Source organism: Plecotus auritus (assembly GCF_963455305.1).
Source record: "Plecotus auritus genome assembly, chromosome: 6".
Classification (NCBI taxonomy): Eukaryota; Metazoa; Chordata; class Mammalia; order Chiroptera; family Vespertilionidae; genus Plecotus; species Plecotus auritus.
Genome location: NC_137773.1, coordinates 140,906,054 through 140,926,705, shown reverse-complemented (window position 1 = coordinate 140,926,705; position 20,652 = coordinate 140,906,054). Strand labels below are relative to the sequence as shown.

At 50.7% G+C, this 20,652-nt stretch overlaps 2 protein-coding genes across 12 annotated transcripts in view; both read left to right on the top strand.

Annotated features, from left to right (window-relative positions):
- The window catches only part of ATP2B2 (ATPase plasma membrane Ca2+ transporting 2), a 380,690-nt gene extending 366,920 nt beyond the window's left edge, over window positions 1–13,770 (top strand). For 7 of the 10 annotated variants that reach the window (XM_080675183.1, XM_080675181.1, XM_080675175.1 and 4 more), the window contains 2 exons: window positions 1,494–1,676; window positions 10,710–13,770. In XM_080675183.1, coding sequence (XP_080531309.1) covers window positions 1,494–1,676; window positions 10,710–11,021 — 495 coding nt within the window. In that variant the 3' untranslated portion in view covers window positions 11,022–13,770. Of the gene's footprint in view, window positions 1–1,493; window positions 1,677–3,455; window positions 3,632–7,615; window positions 7,671–10,709 lie in introns of all 10 variants that reach the window. The other 3 variants (XM_080675184.1, XM_080675182.1, XM_080675176.1) reach the window with 2 other exon arrangements.
- A 4,734-nt stretch (window positions 13,771–18,504) lies between these two features.
- SEC13 (SEC13 homolog, nuclear pore and COPII coat complex component) overlaps window positions 18,505–20,652 on the top strand; it is a 39,449-nt gene continuing 37,301 nt past the window's right edge. Inside the window, exon 1 of one of the 2 annotated variants that reach the window (XM_080672089.1) lies at window positions 18,505–18,626. In XM_080672089.1, coding sequence (XP_080528215.1) covers window positions 18,624–18,626 — 3 coding nt within the window. In that variant the 5' untranslated portion in view covers window positions 18,505–18,623. The remainder of the gene's footprint in view (window positions 18,627–20,652) is intronic. The other variant, XM_080672090.1, reaches the window with a different exon arrangement.

Sequence of the window (20,652 nt, the reverse complement as noted above, 5' to 3'; positions counted from 1 at the left end):
GGCCCACCAAGGCTCAGAGCCTACAGGCGGCTAGCTGCTAAAAAGGGAGATTAGTTAGGTGGTGTTACTGATGGTACTGATGGGAGATTAGTAGTTGGAGCCACACCAAAGAGAGGCTCTTTCAGAGGCTCCAAGGGAACATAAGGGCAACTCTGCCACATGGCAGACCTACTCAGTGCTGTGCCTGTGGCCATCTGAGATCCTCCTGGCTTTAGGCACCACTGGGCTAGATGCTCTGTGGAGGCCTTTCATCTATGACCCCAGAACATTCTCCCACCAGTTCCCTTTCCTACCGTTGCCCATGTTCTTGGGGCACACACACACACACACACCCATCAAAGTGCTCACAATTTGCAGCTCAAAGCTCCTGACCAGGATGTGGTGTTTATGAGACACGCCCAAGCTGGGCCAAAAGGGCTTTATCCCTGAGGTGCTCTGTCACTCAGGCAGGGGGCCCCAATGGACCTGAGACAGTGTTCTTGCCTCCAAGCTGTTCTCAGGCTTGAGTGGGACTTTCCAGTGGCAGAGATTAAGTAGAAGATAAAGAAGAAAGTTTAGTTTTATTCAAAAGAAACTTTTTTAAACTTTGGGGCTTCTTGGGAGAGTTGATAAACTAGATTTGACTCAGCAACCCCATTCCCTGGGCACCCTCAGGGCCAGGCCATCTTTATTTCACTGGGGCCCACTCCCTTAGAGAGCTCAAGGTGTCTGGGTGAGCAGACTCCTAATGCCTAAGTACGATGCCAGCAGGCAATGCCCACCTTAAACTCCCAGGGAACCCCTGAGGCTGTGTCCAGGTCAACCCATCTATCCCTCCAGGGGATACAAGGAGCCTCTGACCTCTGCCACCTTGGTTCCCCCGTAGGGCCTGCCTCTCAAGCCTCATGGACAAATCCTTTGGAGAAAGAGGAAGAATGAAGGTTTACCCCTTCTCATGTTGCCTCCCCTTGTTAGGAAGGCAACCATTCCCAGAATCCCCAAATTGGCTCTCCCCAGGGTATGTAGGCCCTGAGCCCCTCTTGCTCAGGTTGGGTACCCAGGACCCAGAGGCTTCAGGAGGAGGGAGCCCAGAAGCCTGAGGACCTGCCAGGCTTCTGCATGGCATCTTAGACACACCATCTCGCTTAACCCTCCAGCCCTGAGAATTGCCTTCAGCTTTACAGATGGGAAAACCAGAGCTCAGAGAGGTTAAAGGACTTGCCCAAGGTCACATGACCAGGTAGGTCTGGTGTACTCAAAGTCACATCTGCCCAACTCCTAGAAGCCAAGATTTTCCACTGTGCCCCCCTGACTCTGGATGAGTGAATGAATTGAAAAGCAAATTAATAAGAGATTTAAAATTGAATTGGGATGAGTTAATTAGTTGAACATGTAACGAGGTAATTGGGTCAGAGAAGCAAGATATTGGGAGGGCAAGAAGGGGGTGGCAGGGAGGGAAGGAGGCTGACTGAGGGACAGCCCCCATTGCCCTGACTTTGCCACATCCCCTGCAGGTCATCGCCACCATCCCAACCAGCAGGCTCAAGTTCCTCAAGGAGGCAGGCAGGCTCACGCAGAAGGAGGAGATCCCAGAGGAGGAGCTCAACGAGGACGTGGAGGAGATAGACCACGCCGAGCGAGAGCTGAGGCGGGGCCAGATCCTATGGTTCCGAGGCCTGAATCGGATCCAAACCCAGGTACAGGAGGCTCCCAGGGCTGGGCCCACGCCTGGCCGGGCAGGCAGGTGATGGAGTGAATGTGCTCCATACCACCTCCCAGGGCCCCAGAGGTCAGGGTCCTGCTCTCACCACCTCACCAGCTTTTTGTACGCCCACATTCCTCGCATGCACTCTCGAGTGGCTGCTGAAGAAACAGTGGCCTCCTCAGGAACGTTCCACATCACCTTCTCGGCCAGCAAGCGATCCGACTGGGGTGTCGGGGGTTACCCCTGAGCAGGGGAGGGGTTGACCCAAGAGCTGAGGGGACTGAGGGACTCTAGTCAGGGCTGCTGGGGGGACTGGGATCAGAGCTGCAGGGCAGCTACCAGAAGGGACAGCCCAAGGCTGGAGACTGGTCCCCAGGAGGCCAAGATGGCAGCTTCAGGCCAGGGTTGGCCCCAAATTCTCCCAGGGCCAGGGGCCCGTGAGGTCCGGGGCTTATGCACATTCACACACCTTCATCCTCCATAGTGGGCTTCCGAGTTTTCAGGCAGCTCTGGGAAGCAAAGGTTGGTTTTCACTCACAGACACACACATACATGCCAAAGACACCTGCAGAGCACACGTGTTTCTTCCCCAGCACAGAGACTGCATGGCTGCCACATGGCAGGTGCTACAGTGTGCAGCCCTCCCACCACACGCCGCAGGCTCTCATGGAGCCAGCCCCTCTACCTGGGTTGGGGTTATAGTTCACATCATGCTTTCACAGCCTATGTAACTAAGAGAGGGTCAGTCTCTTACCCAGACCACCTGGGAGAGCTGCATCTGGCAAGTTCATGGCCCCACCCCATCCCACTCTGGGATGTGTTGCAGAGTCCCCACCCGCATCCTGCCTGGTGGCCTAGCACTTCATTTAATAAACATAACCAACAGGTCACCTGGGTTGCCTCACACCCACAGTGCACTGTCCCAAACATCATCTCACTGGCCTTCACAGCCCCCTGAGAGGTAGGTAAGCCTCCTCCAGTTTTAGAGGGGACTGAGGTTTAAAGGGGAGGCAGCCCTTTCTGAGAGCTGGGGTGTGGGACAGAGGCAGGTTTCAGACCCAGAGCCACCTGATGGATGCAGCCTGGGCTCCTCCCCAGCAAGAACCCGGCACCCCGCCTGCAGGGGCCGCTCTCAGTGCACATGGCTGTTACCAACCCGCGCAGAGCCTTTCAGAGGTCTCCAGGTTGCAGGACACCGGGACTGTAGTTTCTTGAATGGACAGAGTGCCTATCCAGCTTGGCTCTTAAGGAACACTAACACGGGCCAAGTGCTTGCCACTCACAGAATACCCTGCCAGGTAGGTGGCATCGCCCCTTTAGAAGGATACGAAACCACTCAGAGAGGTGACTTGCCCAAAGTCACCTGGCTCATAAATGGCATAGCTGAGATTTGGGCCAAAGTCTGTCTACCCAGAGCCCCCACCATACCACTCAGGCTCCACCCCTGGCCCCAAGTGGCACTAAGCACCCCTCTTGCTTCCAAACACCATGTTTAATCAACCCCAGCCCAGCCCACTGGCCCCTGAGCCACTGGAGCAGAGCAAAGGTCGGGCCCTGGGATCCTCCCTGGGACCCTGGGCCTGCAGATGGGCCGGAACCGAGCAGACATCTTTCAGAGCCTTGGAGTGTGTCTGGTACTTTTTATTTTGATTTCAGTGACGTCGTCATTGTTGCCGTGGCTGCGGCTGTTCTCGTGGCATTGCGCCTGTCAGTCGTGTAGCTGTTGTGTTCGTTCTTCTCGCAACTTGTCTCGTTCTCTCCTCCGTTGCAGATTGAAGTAGTCAATACTTTCAAGAGCGGGGCCTCCTTTCAGGGGGCCCTGCGGAGACAGTCCTCCGTCACCAGCCAGAGCCAGGACGTAGCCAATCTCTCTAGCCCTAGTCACGTGTCGTTGTCCAATGCTCTTTCCTCTCCGACCAGCCTTCCTCCTGCTGCAGCTGGGCGTGAGTGTGAATCCTTACCGCCTCGGGCACCACCGACGCTAGCGCCGGGCGGGCAGGCGGGCAGGGGCCGGGACACCAAGGACATGGGGGGCAGCCAGTCATGGTTAGGCCCAGTGGGCTGAGGGGCCACCATAGCCAGTGATGGGGGGCAGTCTCTTGGTGGGCCAGAGTCGGCTGGGGTCAGAGTCAGGAGTTACAACCAGTCAGTCAAGGGGTCATGAGGATCACAAGTAGTCAAAAAGTCTGGATCAGTCAAACGATCATCATCGACCAGGAAAGTTTCGGTAATTAAATGTCCCCCTGCACCACTAGGTCGCAGCAGCCAAGGGGGAGCAGTCAGCCAGGGGGCACAAGGTGTCCCATCTAGGGTCATATCAGTGACAAAAAGCTGGCTTACAAGGACAAGGGTCAGAGTTGGCCAGGAAATCACAGTCTCCAGTCAGTCAGGCAAAGGGTTACTGTGGGTCAAGGCCCTCAGGGGTCACAGTCAGTCACAGTGAGGTCCAGCGAAGGGAGTGGTCACTGTAGGTCAGAGGTCATAGTCCGTCTGGGGTCCCAGGAGATCACAGCTCAGTGGTTCGGAACCCTCTGCCCTCTCTCCTTGCACACCTAAAAGCATCAGCTGCCTCATACCACTCTCCCTGCATGCTCAAGGTCTGATGCCTTCCTAGAAGGGACAAGGCCCCTAACCCATTCCGCTTGACCTCAAGTAGAAAACAGTGGGCCAAGGTTCAGGTCTCACGTGGTGCTCGAGGCCCTGAGGGATCTGGTCTAGCCCTCGGCTTCCTGCCTTCCTTACCTGAGCTACAGCCTGGGGCTCTGACCCCCTCCATCACCTCCCTCCTGCCGAGCTCATCACCTCACGCCATCACTTTTTACCTGGGTCTCTCATCTCTGGCCTTGTCTAGATCTTTCTGAACCCCCATGTCCTCAGGTCTCAGAGCAAATAAGAAATCTGTTTACCACCTTCCTCCCTTTCCTTGTCTCCAAACTGCAAGGGAGCCCTGTTCTGGTCTTCTCAGATGGCCCCAGACAGCATCTCTTGATACTTTATGAGGTGCCTCTACCCCCATCCAAACACAGAGCACCCATAACACACTGCACAGGAGAGGACCTGTGTGCTAGGTGGGAACTATGCCATCTGAGCCCTCTGGCAGGGGGCATGAGCCATAGAGAGCCTGTTGATGGCATATGCTCATGTCCCATGACCTTTCAGTGGATGCAGTCCTTCCAGGTATGCATGATGACAGGAAGGATGCAGAAAAGGTGGGAAAGCCCCTCCTTGTTCATTCATTCATTAGCACAGAACCACAGTAATGAGGAGGCCAGACTAGCCAAGGTGATGTGCAGACCTATTTGAGCAGATGGTGTCCAGAGTCACATTCCCATGAGCTATCACTAGGAAATCACTGCCAGGCTTTCTCAGGGCAGGAAACCAGAGCCAGTGATGAGGTCCCATCCTCTCCCCTACGCATTAGAGAGCCCTCCCCTTGGTGAGAGGCCCTCACCCAGCTGACCAACTTCTGCATCAGCTTAGCTCTGACCTTGCTCCGTGAACAGAAGTGTTCTGGCCTAGAGAGCCACTTGAGGAAGACTCCGTTCCTTTGGTTTCTGCCACCCCTCCCCGTGACACCTGCATCCCTCTGGCTGGGTCTGACCGCCAGAAGCCTAGCTTCTGAGTGCACACTTAGTTCTTTGTCCCTTGGTTCAGCCTCCTTCTTGAAGTGTGGCACTTCGCACTGGCCACAAGAGAGCCGCTCTGACATTCCTGCCTCACAGCATTTGGAAGTCTTCCCTTGGTTTATCCCCCTCCTCTTAGCTTTCAGTCTAAAAGAAAGAGCTCAGTCATCTCAAACCTTAGCAACTGAATTCTCGTCTTCTGTCATTTATAAAGCCAATTTTCCCTTTATCCCAGGGTGACCCCAACTTTGGAACAGCCTTTGAAAAGGAGCCTGTGCCCTAGCTGGTTTGGCTCAGTGATTAGAGCATCGGCCTGCAGACCAAAGGGTCCCAGGTTTGATTCTGGTCAAGGGCACGTACCTTAGTTGCAGGCTCTTCCCCACCCAGACCCTGGTCCGGGCTCCTGCAGGAGGCAACCAATCGATGTGTTTCTCTCACATCGATGTTTCTGTCTGTCTTTACCTCACTCTTCCACTCTCTCTAAAAAAAGGAGCCTTTAAGCCTTGACCCTTCATTCTCTCAGAGACCTCAAAGCGGCTGGTCAGGCACAGCTCCCTCCCCCCCAGCCACCACCTTGCCTCTCCCTTAGGAATCATGCCTCCTTAAGAATCTTGTATTCCTACCCTCTATTGTAGAATCCAGCCTGTAATTCTAGGTTCGTTCTTGGACCCTTTCTTGGACATATGGTCTCAAAAAGAGCCTGTCTGTCCCCTTGCCCAAGGGTACTGGTTCCAAAGGGATCGCAACCTCTGTGGTTTCAGTGCACACACTTGGGTCAACATAGTCACAATGCAAACTCTAAATAAATACCCGCCTAGTTCCTCTTTTGCTGAAATAGTTTCTATAACAATGTCACATCCTTTGGTCTCCAAGGTCTCTGAGGGTCCCCTAGACACCAGGCAGGGTCCCTTCAGAAGCCAAAGGCCTTCTTCCCATGGGGAGGTGTGCAGCAGGTGGCCAGGAGTAAGATTGGGCGAGATGAATCGGTGGCTGCCTCCCACCTCCTCTCAGCAGGGTGTTCTTCCTGGGGGTTCTCCAGCAGAGGAGGGTGGCCATGTGCATGCTGCATGGAAAATGCTGGGGTCTGTGTGCTCTGACAGGAGCCAAACCACTGTGCCCTGGGTTATCAAGAGTTGGCTACAAAGGCCAGGGCAGGGCACTCTGTACTTGGACTGACTTCTGACTCATGACATCGGGGTGAGGAACCTGCTCCCCCCACGACACACATCCCTCCCCCAGCACCACTGTGAGATGGAGGGCCCCCGGCAGACAAATGCATGTGGTGCTTGGACAGTCCCATCCAACTGGCATCTGGAATGTTCAAGAAGGAACTCTGGCCTAGTCTCTTGCTTTCTTCTCCTGACTTAGTCACAAACAAGTTTGTTTTTACCCCCAGAAACTTAATAACACACCCTACTGACGTATCCTTGAGCCTCACTCAACATCTTCCCAAGCAGTTGCCTACATCCTTCACTTCACATATGCCTCCAACTGAAATAGGAGGAGGGAGGATCTGCCAATACATCCATTTAACTGAAAAAGACACTGAGGCTCAGAAGTGGACTGACTTGCCCAAGATCACAATAGCAAGTGAGTGACAAGAGGTCTGAGTCCAAAGTCCCTCATTTTTCCTACCACCCCATAGCACTTCCCAGACAAGCCCACAGACCTGGAGCCCACGGAGGCTGAATTTCCACTCTGGAACCAGCACTCACACCCACAGCCTCATCCAGCAAAAAGAGCTAATCCTCGGGGTCCCAAACCCAGGGGAGTTGTTTCTCTGCTTGACTCTCCCCAGCCTGGCAGGGACGGGAGAAGGGTGCCTTCCCACTGGTGATCAAGGACAAACCAGCATTCAGCTCTTTGATCCAAGGCCAAGTTGCACGACTTCTCTGCCTTATTCCCGTCAAATTCCTAACCCATCTCAAGCCACCTTTGTACGTAGCATGTTTGTAGCAGGCTCCGTGTTCATCAGTGAAAGTCCTGCTTCTTCAAACCAGCCAGGCCACGAACCTCAGGCACCTACCCCCAAGACCAGCCACTCTCTCTGGACGCTGCTCCTTCTAGACAGGGACTCTCCTGCTCCCATTTCCCCCGCCATTCTCCAGGTTCTGAGGACTGCTGTGGCAAGGAATGTGCATCTCTTAGGGGGAGGGACGGAGGAAAGGAGAGAAAGCTGGACCTCTCATTAGCATGCGGTAACTAGTTTAGTGCAGTCTTGGGTTGACAAGAAAAATGGCTTGCTTCTGGGACGGGGGGACCCTAGACCTCTCTGCTTTCTGAATATTCCATGTGTTTGTTTCCCTAGAGGGCTAGAGAACCCTGGACACAGAGTTCAGCAAGAGAGAGTGAAATTAAAAGAGGTTGTGAGTCTTTAACCTTGAGCCTGAAATGAATGTGAATCAATCCCAGACTCTTGGCTTCCTTGAAGCCGGGTAAACATTCGAGTATGTCGAACCATCGCAGACCAAGGCCTCTGCATTTCCTCAGAGCCCTCCTAGTCCCTTTGTGCTGATGAAACCAAAATGCCTGAAACCTCTCCCCTCCCCCCACGCCCTATGCGGCTCATACCACAAAACCCCATCTTCAGGGTAGGCAGGAAGGGGAGATGGAAGAGCTTTTTTTCTTCCCATATTTTTTTCCATTTCAGCCGCGGAAAGAACCGAAGTGGAGACTTGAGATGGCCGTGGCGGGGTGTCCCAAAAAGTCTTGTCCCCACAGTCTTGTCCAGAGCAGTTCATTCTTTCTGTTGTCTCCATGCCAGGGGGAGGGTGAGGGGCCTGCATCTCATTGTGTGTTGTTCCCTCTGCGTTGTCAGTCACATGACAGGGTCCTGCAACCATCCCTCCTCCTCCACCAGGGGCTCCGGCTGGAATCTTATTATAGTTCAGAGCCACAGAACATTCTGGGCACTAGGCTAGGCAGCTACTATGATAATTAGTATTCCCATTTCACAGATCAGAAAACTGAGGCCTGCAACACCTTTTTTGTTGTTTGCACTTAATCAATGGTGTAATGGCCCACTACTTATCAGGACATCAGAATATTAATAATCTCTACAGAGCCACAAATATGGAGTCCAGGGAGAAAGAAATCTCAGGGCAGCCAAATAGCCATCACGGAGAACCAGCACTAATGCACCACGTCTGGCTGGCTCACACTCGGCACCTGAGGCCTCCTATTTAAAGCAGTGGACAGGGTTCCCTAGAGTCCCCAGCCAACAGCACATAAAAAGAAGACAGAAATGCTTTTGAGAAGACAAGGAAAAATCAGAACTAGTAAGTGATGGCTGACATCAAAGAAGAACTTTTTTAAAAAATATACTTTTATTGATTTCAGAGAGGGAGAGAGGGAGAGAGAGATCAAAACATCAATAATGAGAGCGAATCATTGATTGACTGCCTCCTGCACGTCCCACACTGAGAATCAAGTCTGCAACCTGGACATGTGCCCTGACCAGGAATCAAACCATGACCTCCTGGTTCATAGGTCGATGTTCAACCACTGAGCCACACCGGCCGGGCAAAAAACTTGTTTTTTTTTCTTTTCTTATTTTGTTTCTTTCTTTTTCTTTCATTTCTAGAACTTTAAAAAATAAAAATAAAAACTGTGGGATCTTACACAAGACCAAAAGATTCTTGGCAAAGTCCACTTCTTCTCTGTGTACTCTAAATTAAAAGCCAGAGGAGCATATGATGTGCTTTAGAAAGACTCCCCTATGAAATAGTAAAATAAACCCTGAGCTGTGACACTTGAAACCATCAGCGACAGTCATCAAGAGAATTCATTTCCATGGACAGGCTTTCCCCACCTTGCCCCCCAACGAGCTGCCCCTGGGTTTACTCTGCCCATCCTCTGTCCCCCATAGGCCTATGGTGTGGGAGCAGCCACTGTTCTGCAGCGAAGGCCATGCAGGGTGCCCGCAGGACCACAGCCACTTCGCAGGACCACAGCCACTTCGGCTGAGGCTCTGCTCCTTGGAGGCACTGATGCTGCCCCCACGGCACTCCCCTTGCTGCTGCTCCACTGTGAGGTGGGCTGGGAAAAGAGAGGGAAGAACCTTTGTCCCCAGTCCCCTCAGTCCCTTGAGATAACAGTCATGGCTTCCCCTCCTAGGTGTCCAGAGGAGGGACCCCTCTCTTCTAAGTGAGGGTCCTGTTCTCTGCACCCTGCAAGGACAGAGGATGGCCAGGGAGGGAGTGTGGCTCACCCACTGTCAAGCACCAGAAGTGGCAGAGCTGGGACTCAGACTCCAGGTCCAGTGCTCTTCCCACTAGCCCAGTGGATGCTGGGCCCCACCTCCTTCCATTCTTCAGGGAACCACAGGTTCCAGCTGAGACACAGAAAATGAAAGAACTTGCTATTTTGAGTTCAGTTCCACACCCCCTTAGAACCCCACCCAGGGCAGGGCTTGACCATCTGATTCTGGCCTCGTTTTTTGGTTTTGTGTTTTCAAGGCACAAATAAAAATATCAAAGCAAGGAACCCCAAAGCCAACTACAATGGCTGGCCAGGGCTTTGAGTCAATACTCGAGTGTTTACCTCCCAAATGCATGAAGGAAAGAAACGTTGGGTACAAACGACCTCCGTTCACATTGTCCAGGCTTCCAAGTGTAGCGTGTGTCTGTCTGTGTGTGCCGTGTGGTTCCGACCCCCACCGTGGCATGCTCCCCTCCCGAATGTCACCCATCCGCCGGCTCCTTTGTGCTTTCTGGCTGCCTCTGCTCTGCACCCCAGAAAGCCCTGAGTTGGCTTTGGTTTGCTTTGCTGCCTTCGTTTTGACGTTCCAGTTCTCTGTTTGGCCCTCGTGTGTCTTCTCTCATCCCGGTTTATCCATCTGTCTCTCCTTTCTGTTCCTTTTCTGTTTATGACATGTTATCTGTTCCATGTGGTATGGTTTCTTAACTGCGTGTGGGGTTTTTTTTAATATTACTTTTTTAAAAAATAGCCTCTCCTCCTTCCTATTCTGTTCCCACCTGGCCCCGTTACCCTTCTGCATGGTCGAACCTGCTTTAAAGTTAACAAGGCTCAGTCTCTCCCTAGGTCTGGGTGCCCGCCAGAGTGGACCATGCTTCCTCTGACCAGTTTCCCATCATCTCTTTGATGGGCCTTGATTCCTCCTGTCCTAATATTGTCGTTTTGACCAAAACCAAAGCAATGTTAAAAACCTCATGGGTGCATATAACCTGAGCCCCTCTTCCAATCTTCCCTCTCCTGTCCATGCTCGTAACACCCCGAGACTATGGATTCCACCCACTTGCTGTGCCCTAACCCCTCTCCCACCTGCCCCTCCTCCAAGCCCCCCCAGAGCACGCATGCGTGCACACACACACACACACACACACACACACACACACACACACACCAAGGCACTGCTTCTCACCCCTGCGCTTCCCTTGCAGATCCGCGTCGTGAAGGCGTTCCGTAGCTCTCTCTATGAAGGTCTAGAAAAGCCTGAGTCTCGAACCTCCATCCATAATTTCATGGCTCATCCTGAATTCCGGATCGAAGATTCACAGCCCCACATCCCCCTCATCGATGACACCGACCTGGAAGAAGATGCCGCGCTCAAGCAGAACTCGAGCCCGCCGTCATCGCTCAACAAGAACAACAGCGCCATCGACAGCGGGATCAACCTGACGACCGACACAAGCAAATCAGCTACCTCTTCAAGTCCAGGGAGCCCCATCCACAGCCTGGAGACGTCGCTTTAGCTGAGGACCCCACCGCCACCCACCTCCCGGGCACCCACCCATCCAGGCACCCAACTCACTCAAACAGCAACAGAGCAACAACAGGAAACCAAATACTGGCGAGAAAACCAATGTTTCCACCCAACAGACCCTTTTTCTGGCTGTGATGCTGTTTGAACTCTTTTTCACTTTGAGGCAAGGGGCGGGATCTCCTCCTGGGCTTAAGGGCGTGAGCGATTTTCCCAGAACAAGCCCTTCCTGGCTCCTGCCCACACATGGACCAGCCATGCGCCCGCCCAGCCGCCATGTCCCCTGCATGAATGTACTGTACACTTCCAGTCCTCCGCTTGTTTGGTTTTGGGGGGCTGGGGAGGGTTTTTGTTTGTTTTCTTAGGCGGGAACTGCAAACAGACTATTTTCTGAGACTATTTATCCAATCCACTGGTCTGTGAATTTTTGAAATGCTTGCAAAGCATGGTCTCAGTTGTATAGGTTAATTTAACAACTTTTTGACATTGCAGAGCTTAACTCGCCTAGTAGATTTGCACCAATTGAACCGAAGAACTTCATAGACATTCACAAGGTTATATCCATTTCTTTATATCTATATCAACGTATACTTACTCAAGACTGTATACGTCCATATAGATAGGTAGAAATATATATATATATATATAAATATATATACATGGATATATAAAGTTTCTTTGCCGGCATGTTGCCTTGTTTCTGCTTAAATTGCTCTATTTTAACTTATTTATGTCCTAAAAGAAGAATGTAATTTGTTTACAAACCTGTAGATAATGTCTTTGGCTATTTGTATGGTTTAAGAACACTGGTGGCTGAGATGCTATAAAAACAGCTCAGCCCAACAGACACTTCCCTGGATTGCATCCTTGATGTTTTACGATAGCCATGCTCTGATTTTTGCCTGCTATTTCCGTTCAATAATGTCACTACCACAGGAGGCTCAGGCAGAAGCCAAAAGTTACCAAGTATCCATCCTGAGGGCTTTAACACCATGCTCCGTAGACAAAGGGAGAGGAGAGAGAAGGCTTCCTGGGCTTGGAGCGCTAAGGGTCATCCCGGCCCAAGGATGACGGAGCAAAGCATTTGTTGAAGACTTTTCTCTCAATGAAACTCACTTGGGTTTACAAAGAGCATTTCGAAAAGAGGTTCTCTTTGGCACTGTCTGTACAGAGATTGAGGTAGTGTTGCAATACTATAAATGCTATTGTGTTGATTTTTTATTTTAGTTAGTAATTTAGAGGTTTGTTTCCTTATTAATTGCAGCATTTGAGCTGTTGGTGTATTGGATGAGGATCATTATGGCTTGCTGCTTTTATTTTTATTTTTGAAGAAGAATAGCCTTTTTCTCTGCACTATTTAGATCCGAACAAACCTTATGATGTGTATATTGAGATGTATTCAGTGTGATTTTTAAACCAAATTGTCTTCCTATAGTCGCAATATATACTGTAGCCTTTTAACAGCAAGTCGCTTTCCCGACAGAAAGCCATTCTGAAACCCTACAGTATCACAGGTGAGAAGAGGAAGTTATTTTTCCCTCAAGACAATTACAGCACTAGTAATCCCACTTAATAAGAGCTTATTTAATTGTATGTCAGCCTCTTAACTGCTAAGCACTTTGTGGGTATCAGCTTTTTTCATAAAAGAACTTTTGTATTTAATACAAAGTTTGCTTTGAGACTTTTCAGCATACGATCTTTTTCCATAAACTTGTACAGTGCAAAAGACATTTTGAATACCATGATCGATGACGTCCCATGCTTCAAGGAAAACCAAACACTTTCCGCCTCGCTTGTGAAATCCATTCCTCATAATGACCCTTCCCACAGTTGCTCTGCATCAGCCCAGCCCCTTCCCTTCTCCAGGCCCAGAGAATTCTTCCACACACAAGATGAGAGCCACTCGGGAAAAGAGCCATAGTCAGCTGGGAGGGCCTACATCTGGAGAAACCTGAGGGTTTGGGATCCCAAGTCAGCCCATCCCACCTGGCAAAATCTTCCTGGAAGGAGGACCTTCTTTGCGCAAGAGCATCGCCTGAATGTCACGAAGAAATATCTCTGAATGTACCCAGCAGAGGAAACTGCACCCCCAAAGGGGTGACCAGCCCTCAGATAGGCTTATTGGATTCCAATACTAACACCACCAAAAGCCAGCCCACTGCTCTCCTGCCTACCGAGAGAGGAAAGACCTGCACATGGAAAATGTTGGGCAGCCTTGGAACATGGGGATTTTGTAGTTTCCTTTCTCAAGGTTTTCCATCTCCCCACTTCTTTGTTCCAATCCTGTGCCCCTGACCTCATTCCATGGCCCTGCGAAAGCTGCCCTTGCATACCACGCTCCCTATTTATTTGGGGCCAGGACACAAGGGAAACAGGAGGGGTTTCTGTGTGGATCATAGCTGGGGGAACAGGGAGCCATGGAAGCTACCGAGAATGCCCCGCATTAGGGTTGGTCTTTTCTTGTCAGGAATGACGGATGCTCATGCACACGCACACACGCACACACCCTCCCTCTGACACTTGCACACACATCCACACAGGAAATGATTGGGTTTGTCAAAACTCACTGTAGTACATAAAGCTTGCACTCTGTGTCCTATATCTAGCAGCATGGGGTACGTTTGGCAGTTCACCCCATTAGGGGGTAAATAATTTATGACCATTCATCTGTTTTTATGAATTTTTTTATCTAGACAATAATTGTAAATAAAGAACTCACCGTCTCTGTTCATTTAATACTATGCAATGCTTTCAATTGCTGACTCTTCTTACTCCCGCACTGTGGTTCTGAAATGTCTGTGGTTTAAAAAAAGGCAAAAAAAACAACAACCATCAAACAGAATATAGTAAATATATATCCTGTAACTAATACTTCTTTCTATAACTGCACCGTCCACTTAGCTTCCTTTCTGTCCTCTGGACAAGGGCTCCAGAAGGAGACTCAGTTCTAGGTCTAAGCTCACCAACTTGTCTCCCCCAACAGCTAAGGGAGGAGCAGAGGGCCCATTCAGTAACCCCTGGGGTTGTAGAGTCACCCACCTTTGGAGGTGGGCAGGGAGGAAACCTCAGGGTTTCCTTCCACAATTCAGGCAGCACTTTCCCTAAATCAGAAGCAGCCTTGATTGCTTCCTTCACCATGGCCCCTGGGCCCCTTGTCCCAACCAGAGCATGGAGTTGGCAAGAGGGAGGTTGTCCTACTTCTGAGACCAGACCAATGGCAGTGACTGCAATGATGCAAGGACTCTGGACCTGTTTTATCCTGGGTATCCCAGTTAGTGAATAGCCACTCTTTTCCCCAACCATGTTGAAATGTCACCTTTACCATACACTGATAGCTGAGATATAGGTGGGTCTATTTCTGGAATTTACCTTCTCTTCCCTTTCGGGGTGTCTCATCTGGCACCAGCCACATAATTTTAATTATTGTTGTTTTATATACTGTGTTATTATATGGTAGGATATGTTATCAAGTTTTATCATGTGGTAGGATAAGTACTCTTCACTCTTATTTTAACAAAATTTCCTGATTATTCTCTCACATCTGTTCTTCCCAGTAAACTAAAATTTTGCAAGTCCTCCACCCACCTCAAATACACTGGGCCCTGTCATTCTGCATGTAAACATCTTCCTGCCATTGTAAGTACTGTCCACTCGGGGTCCCTAAGAGTGTTCTGTAAGGAGAAACAAAAGGGGCATCCTGAATCTTGAGGGAAGCCCAACATTCATCTCATACTCCCACTTGTTCCCTAGGCCAGGGTGTCATTAGGAGAGGCCACCAATTGGAGGCAGGGGCACCAATCTCCCCCCCCCCCCCCCGCATCCCAGTTTGGGACCCAAAGTCACCCACTTGGTTGTACTATGGTGGACCTTTTATCTGCCCTTGTCCAGACAAGAAAGAGGGGTTTCTCCCAGACCTGAAGCTACGAGAATGGGTGGCCCAGTTGTCTGTATGTCTAATTCTCCTCCTGGAGAAATGTTTATTCCTGCCTCCCTTTCCTGAACTGCTTTTCTGCTCTTTATTCAAAGTTTCTAGTGGTTGTGTGATACTTCCTGGATGTGTGATACTTCCTTTGGGATGCAGCTATTTCTTTTTTTTTTTTTTTTTAAATATATATTTTATTGATTTTTTACAGAGAGGAAGGGAGAGGGATAGAGAGTTAGAAACATCGATGAGAGAGAAACATCGATCAGCTGCCTCCTGCACACCTCCTACTGGGGATATGCCCGCAACCAAGGTATATGCCCTTGACCGGAATCGAACCTGGGACCTTTCAGTCCGCAGGCTGACGCTCTATCCACTGAGCCGAACCGGTTAGGGCAGGATGCAGCTATTTCTTGTCTGGACCTTCTCACCACCCTGACACCCCCCCCCCCCCCACTGTTGTTGTTCTTCTTACAGGAGGCTGTCCGCTGGGCTCACTGTGACATGCCTCCCATCCAAAACTCTCTCCATAGTGTCCAAGACCCCACAATTAGAAGATCCGGGCTGGGGAGCGGGAGGCGCATTTCTTGAAGGCTTTTGGGACTTCCAGAGCCAAGACCTAAATCAGACAACAGCAGAAATTCCTAGGTCCTTCCCAAGTTCCAAAGCAAGCTCTCCTGATTTTGAGGTAGAGATCCTATTTGCCCAAGTGGAGAGAGGGGGATCCTAGGCCCTGGGTATCAGCCATCACCCCTCCACTGAAAATAAGATACCTGAGGCTGCGACTGCCCTTCTCAGCCCCTAAGTCTGTTTGTAATGCCTGTGGTGCTTTCCCGCCGAACCTTTCCTCTCGGGGGTCGCCACACTTTGCTAACTCTTGTGTGCACATATTTTATAACAGAGTAGCGAGGAAATGGTGCCGCACGCCTCCAGTTTCCACAAGCTGCCCAGGCTCTGGGGGGTTCTGGGACAATCGGGGCTGGGAAGTGACTGTGCTCTTATTGTACACTCTTTATTTCTCTGTATCTCTGGCTTGTGCTTTTTTGTAATTAATGGGATTTGTCTGCCTTTTCAACACTATACTAAGCAATAACAATAAATGCACACGTGGAAACACTGACACCGTACACATCACAAGGCCTTTTTCCAAAGGACAACTGGGTCCCCACCCTCGTGGATCAGAACTCAGGGGGAAACTGAGTCCCTGGGAGGGGAAGGCACTTTGCCCCAGGGTGTACAGCTCAGTGGGTGGTCTCTCTCCTTCCAGCAAGTCACACCTTTCCAACATCCACCATTTGAGGGATACAAATTTAGCCTGCCATGAGTCATTAACCGCCCATCAGGAGCAGCTAACAGTGTCAGACAGCAAGACTTGTGGTGAAGAGGCCTAAGGAAGGAGGAGGATGAGGAAGAGATTCAGGGAGCAGAGACTCTGGGAGGTAGGGGCACAAATTGGGAAAGCTAAGAATGGCCTGATTTTGGGTCTGGTATTAACCAGAGCAAGGTGATTGAAGATATGGACAAAAGATGTAGGTGTCATCCCCTACTGGGGAGGTTGACAGAAGGGGGCCTGGCACCCTAAACCCCAATGTTGGTCCAAAGGTTGAGGGTTGCACATGCACACTTCACACACATGCACTAAATCCCAGCTCTTTTCATGGAGAATTGATCTCCAGATCAAGCACCATAGGCCCATCCAACTTCCAAACTGTTTCACATCCAGGATCCATGTAATCCCAACATCAACTTTCAGAGGAGATATTATTGTAATACCCACTTAACGGAAGAGGAGACAGCAGCTCAGAGAAGTAGAGGGTGTGCCCACCAAGTAATTAGGAGATAGAGTACTGATACCTAGCAGTTTTTATGCCAGAATTGGCACTCAAAACCTCTATATTATAATGCCGTTCAGTCCCACCAGGAAATACCTTAATGAATAAAATAGTTGCATTGCTTGTCCCAAATCCCCAATCTCTCAAACTTCAATGCCTACACCAAGGAATTCTTCTAATAACAACTATGCCCATATATTTGTATTATACCTAATATGCCATTGTTCCCATTTTCCACTCAAGAAAAGTGAGGCTCAGAGAGAATGATATGACTTTACTTATTAAATATATTCTTATTGATTTCAGGGAGGAAGTGAGAGAGAGAGATAGAAACATTAATGATGAGAAACATTGACTGGCTGCCTCCTGCACGCCCCCTACTGGGGATCAAGCCTGCAACTCAAGTATATGTCCTGACTGGGAATCAAACCATGACCTCCTGGTTCATAGGTCAATGCTCAACAACCCAGCCACGTAGGCCAGGCAAAGAGATGACTTTATCACCCAGATCAGTGGTCGGCAAACTCATTAGTCAACAGAGTGGCAAACCGCGGCTCGAGAGTTGCATGTGGCTCAGGAGCTGCAGTTTGCCGACCACTGACCCAGATGGTCAGTGATGCAAATACAGATCCAAGGCCTGTCCCTTGGATCCAGGGAGGGCCTATCCCTTGAAAAAACAGGAAACCCAAGAGCCCTGCCCCCTTTATTCCCTGCCCCACTCTACGCACTACCCCCTCACACCCCTGCAATATGTCTTTATTAGAGGGAAATAAGGAGTCTTGAAAGCTGGGGTGGAGGTGAGAAGGTGGGTTGCAGTCCAGAGGCCCAGCCCTGAATTCTGTAAGACCCACTCTCCTAGGCTTCTCCAAAGCTCCTTAATGGTCTGGATCTATCACACTTTCTGAGACTTAACATCTTCTCTCCAGTAGTGACCATCTCCAGCTAGGGTTCTCTCCTCCACATCCCCCCTTTACAGAAGAGGGAACTGAGGAACTGTGACTTACCCAAGGGGAGCCTAGGCTCCACCCAAGTCACTATACTCCTTGTCAAGAGGGGCCCAGGGCTGCCAGACCTGAGGGGAGCCCCAGGCTCTGTCCAGAGTGCAGCATTCTCACTGTGCTTGTGGGAAGCCAGGGACCTAAGGATTGGGAACACCGGGAGATGGATCCTGAGCTCTAGCTGCAGAAGCTTGGCTGAGATTCCTCTTTGCCTGAGGAAATCTACTTGATGGGCCAGATTCACCAGGTCCCAGAACTGTGGGAAGAGGCAGTTTAGATCCCGTGGCTTGGAAAAGGCAGGGCGAGAGGACTCAGCCTCTAGTAGGGGGCATTCCCCTAGCCTTCTCTGCCCCTGGTCCCAGCCTCAGGTCCTGAGGAGAGACTAACAACAAGGAAGCACTAGGACCAGTCTACCCACTCCCCCCCAAATTGATCATCCTTCCTTGCTCATCATAAGGCCCGTCGCACCCAGAATCCCAGGTAAACAGGTGAAGCTGTAGTTAGGAATCTCTTCTATCACGTAAGGATCTCGGGGGGGGGGGGGGGGGGGGAAGGGGCGGGGCGGGGCAGGGTTGGCCAGGAGAGAAGACTAGAGCTTCGGATACCTAAAGCCTTGGAAACGGGAGGCTCACTGTGGGTTTCGCGCGTTCCTCACGAGAAGGGGAGGGGCCCAGAGGAGGGTGCGGCGCTGCAGCACGGAACCCTTGTGCGAGCAGAGCGCGTTGCTACCCGGAGGCTCCTGCGCTACAGCCCGGCCGGCCAGCCCGGCGCCGGAAGTGAGCTGTTGGAGGTGCTGCCGGGAGCTGCCACGTCCAAAGCTGGGAGCCACCGCCGCTGCAGCCATGGTGAGTGTTGTGGCCCGGAACGCCGAACGGGGTTCCCGCCTGGTCTGACCGTCCCTCGCCGACCGCTCTGAGGTTCAAGCTCCATGCCCGGGCCGTTCAGCTCCCTTCCACCGCTTAGAGGATGTGGAGCCTCCGGCCCTGCCTCTCGGCACCTTTCGCGGAGAGAGGCCCGGAACTCTGCCGGCCGCGCCTTTTGCTCGCTCTTTCCTTTCCTTCTCTTTCCCCAACAATGGAAAACAAAACAAGGAACGTTGTAGGAACTACTGTACCATTAGTAAATGCCAAGCATTGTTCATAATCTCAGCCTTCTAACAGTCCTTACAGTAAAGTAGGTGCTGTTACTGACACTTTACTCAGAGCGGGGAGGTGGCAGAGCTGAGATCCTAACCCTCTTCACCATTCCTTAGTGATGTGTGTGGAACAGGGGCTAGGGGCAAGGCCCCCAGTTATAATGGGCACTTGAAGAAACGTGTAAGGATGAGCTAAGTCTCTGAGGGCAGGGCCTCAGTTTTTCAAATCTGGGGAATCGTCCGTTCACTCCACACTTCCTCACTGAGTGAATGACTGAATGGGAACATTCAGTCATTTACTAATGGATAAAAGTATCTGGCCTGAGCCTGGCACAGAGTGGGGGTTCAGAAAACCAATGCTCTCGGAACACGCGTGTGCCAGGAGGTTTTAGGAAACCTGGGTGAGCCCAGATGTCAGGACTTTGGGTTTAATTTTTGCTCTGCATGGGGGCTAGGTTTAAATTGCTCATCTTAGCCTCTGATGCTTCAGCTGAGAATTGGCAATTCCTGTGCTCTGACAGACAGTTCTTTCTAATTAAATTGTTAACACACTACTGATTCTGAAGAGCTGATATGTTTTGAGAGCTGCCACTTTCTGCTTAACAAGGGCCAAAACACTTTAGGTTCTCCAAAGCAGCAGTTGCCAACCTTTCGGACCTCACGGACCACCGGTTGGCGACTGCTGCTCCAAAGCACTTGGTTCTCCAATTCTGGCTGGTGGTGAGAGTCGTTAAAATAAATGCTGGTTAGCCCTGGCCAGTGTCGTCAGCTCACACACCAAAGGGTTGTGGGTTCAATCCCGGTCAAGAGCAAGTACCAGGGTTGCAGGTTGGATCCTCAGCCCCAGTTGGGGTGCGTGTCTCTCTTCTCTCCCACCTCCCCCTCTCCCCCTCTCTCTCCACTTCTCTCTCCTCTTCTCTCCCTCCCTATCCCCACCCGTTCCCTTCCACTTTCTCTAAAAAATCAATAGAAAAACATATCCTCTGATGAGGATTAACAAATAAAAAATAAATGCTGGTTATCTCTAAGATCCTTTGGTGACCTGATATGAAACTACTAGTAAACTTTCTTCCTGGCTTTACTTAGCCCTCAGGCATTAATTTAGGGAATTCAGGGTAACAACTACTTTATGTTCTAGATAGGCAGCCTAATGGGTTGGGATGCTTTGTGGGCTGGGAATTAGCAGGTGGAGCTCTTTTCCCAGCTCCACTTTTAACTGGCTCTGTCACTTTAGTTCTTTCTCTCCTCTGGGTTTCTTCAGTTCCTTAGTCCAGCGGTCGGCACACTGTGGCTCGCGAGCCGCGGTTTGCCGCTCTGTTGACTAATGAGTTTGCTGACGGCTGCCTTAGTCTGTCAGACAACTCTAATTAACTGTGCCTTTCATCCTTCCCAGGGCACATGTGAAAGCACTTGGTGACCTGGCTAGCTTGGCCTACAAAGGAGATTTCTTCTTATCTTGCTTGCTTGCCTTTGGGGACCTGGGGGCCCACTTTTTAGGGAGTCTAGAATTTGAATTTGATGAGAGAGCCTGTGCTTACTTGGTGGTACCTTTTGAACTGCTCTGCAGCCATCCTCTTCCAGTGTCCACCTTTCTGAAAAGTAAAGCCAGATTTTATGCTTGCAGGGTTTGTGCTGGAAAAAGATGAAATGGGGGAAATGCTAAGAAATATCAGTTCCGAACTGAAACCTTTTCAGTCATTTTCTATCCCATGAGTTTTAAGAGAGTAGTGGTTGAG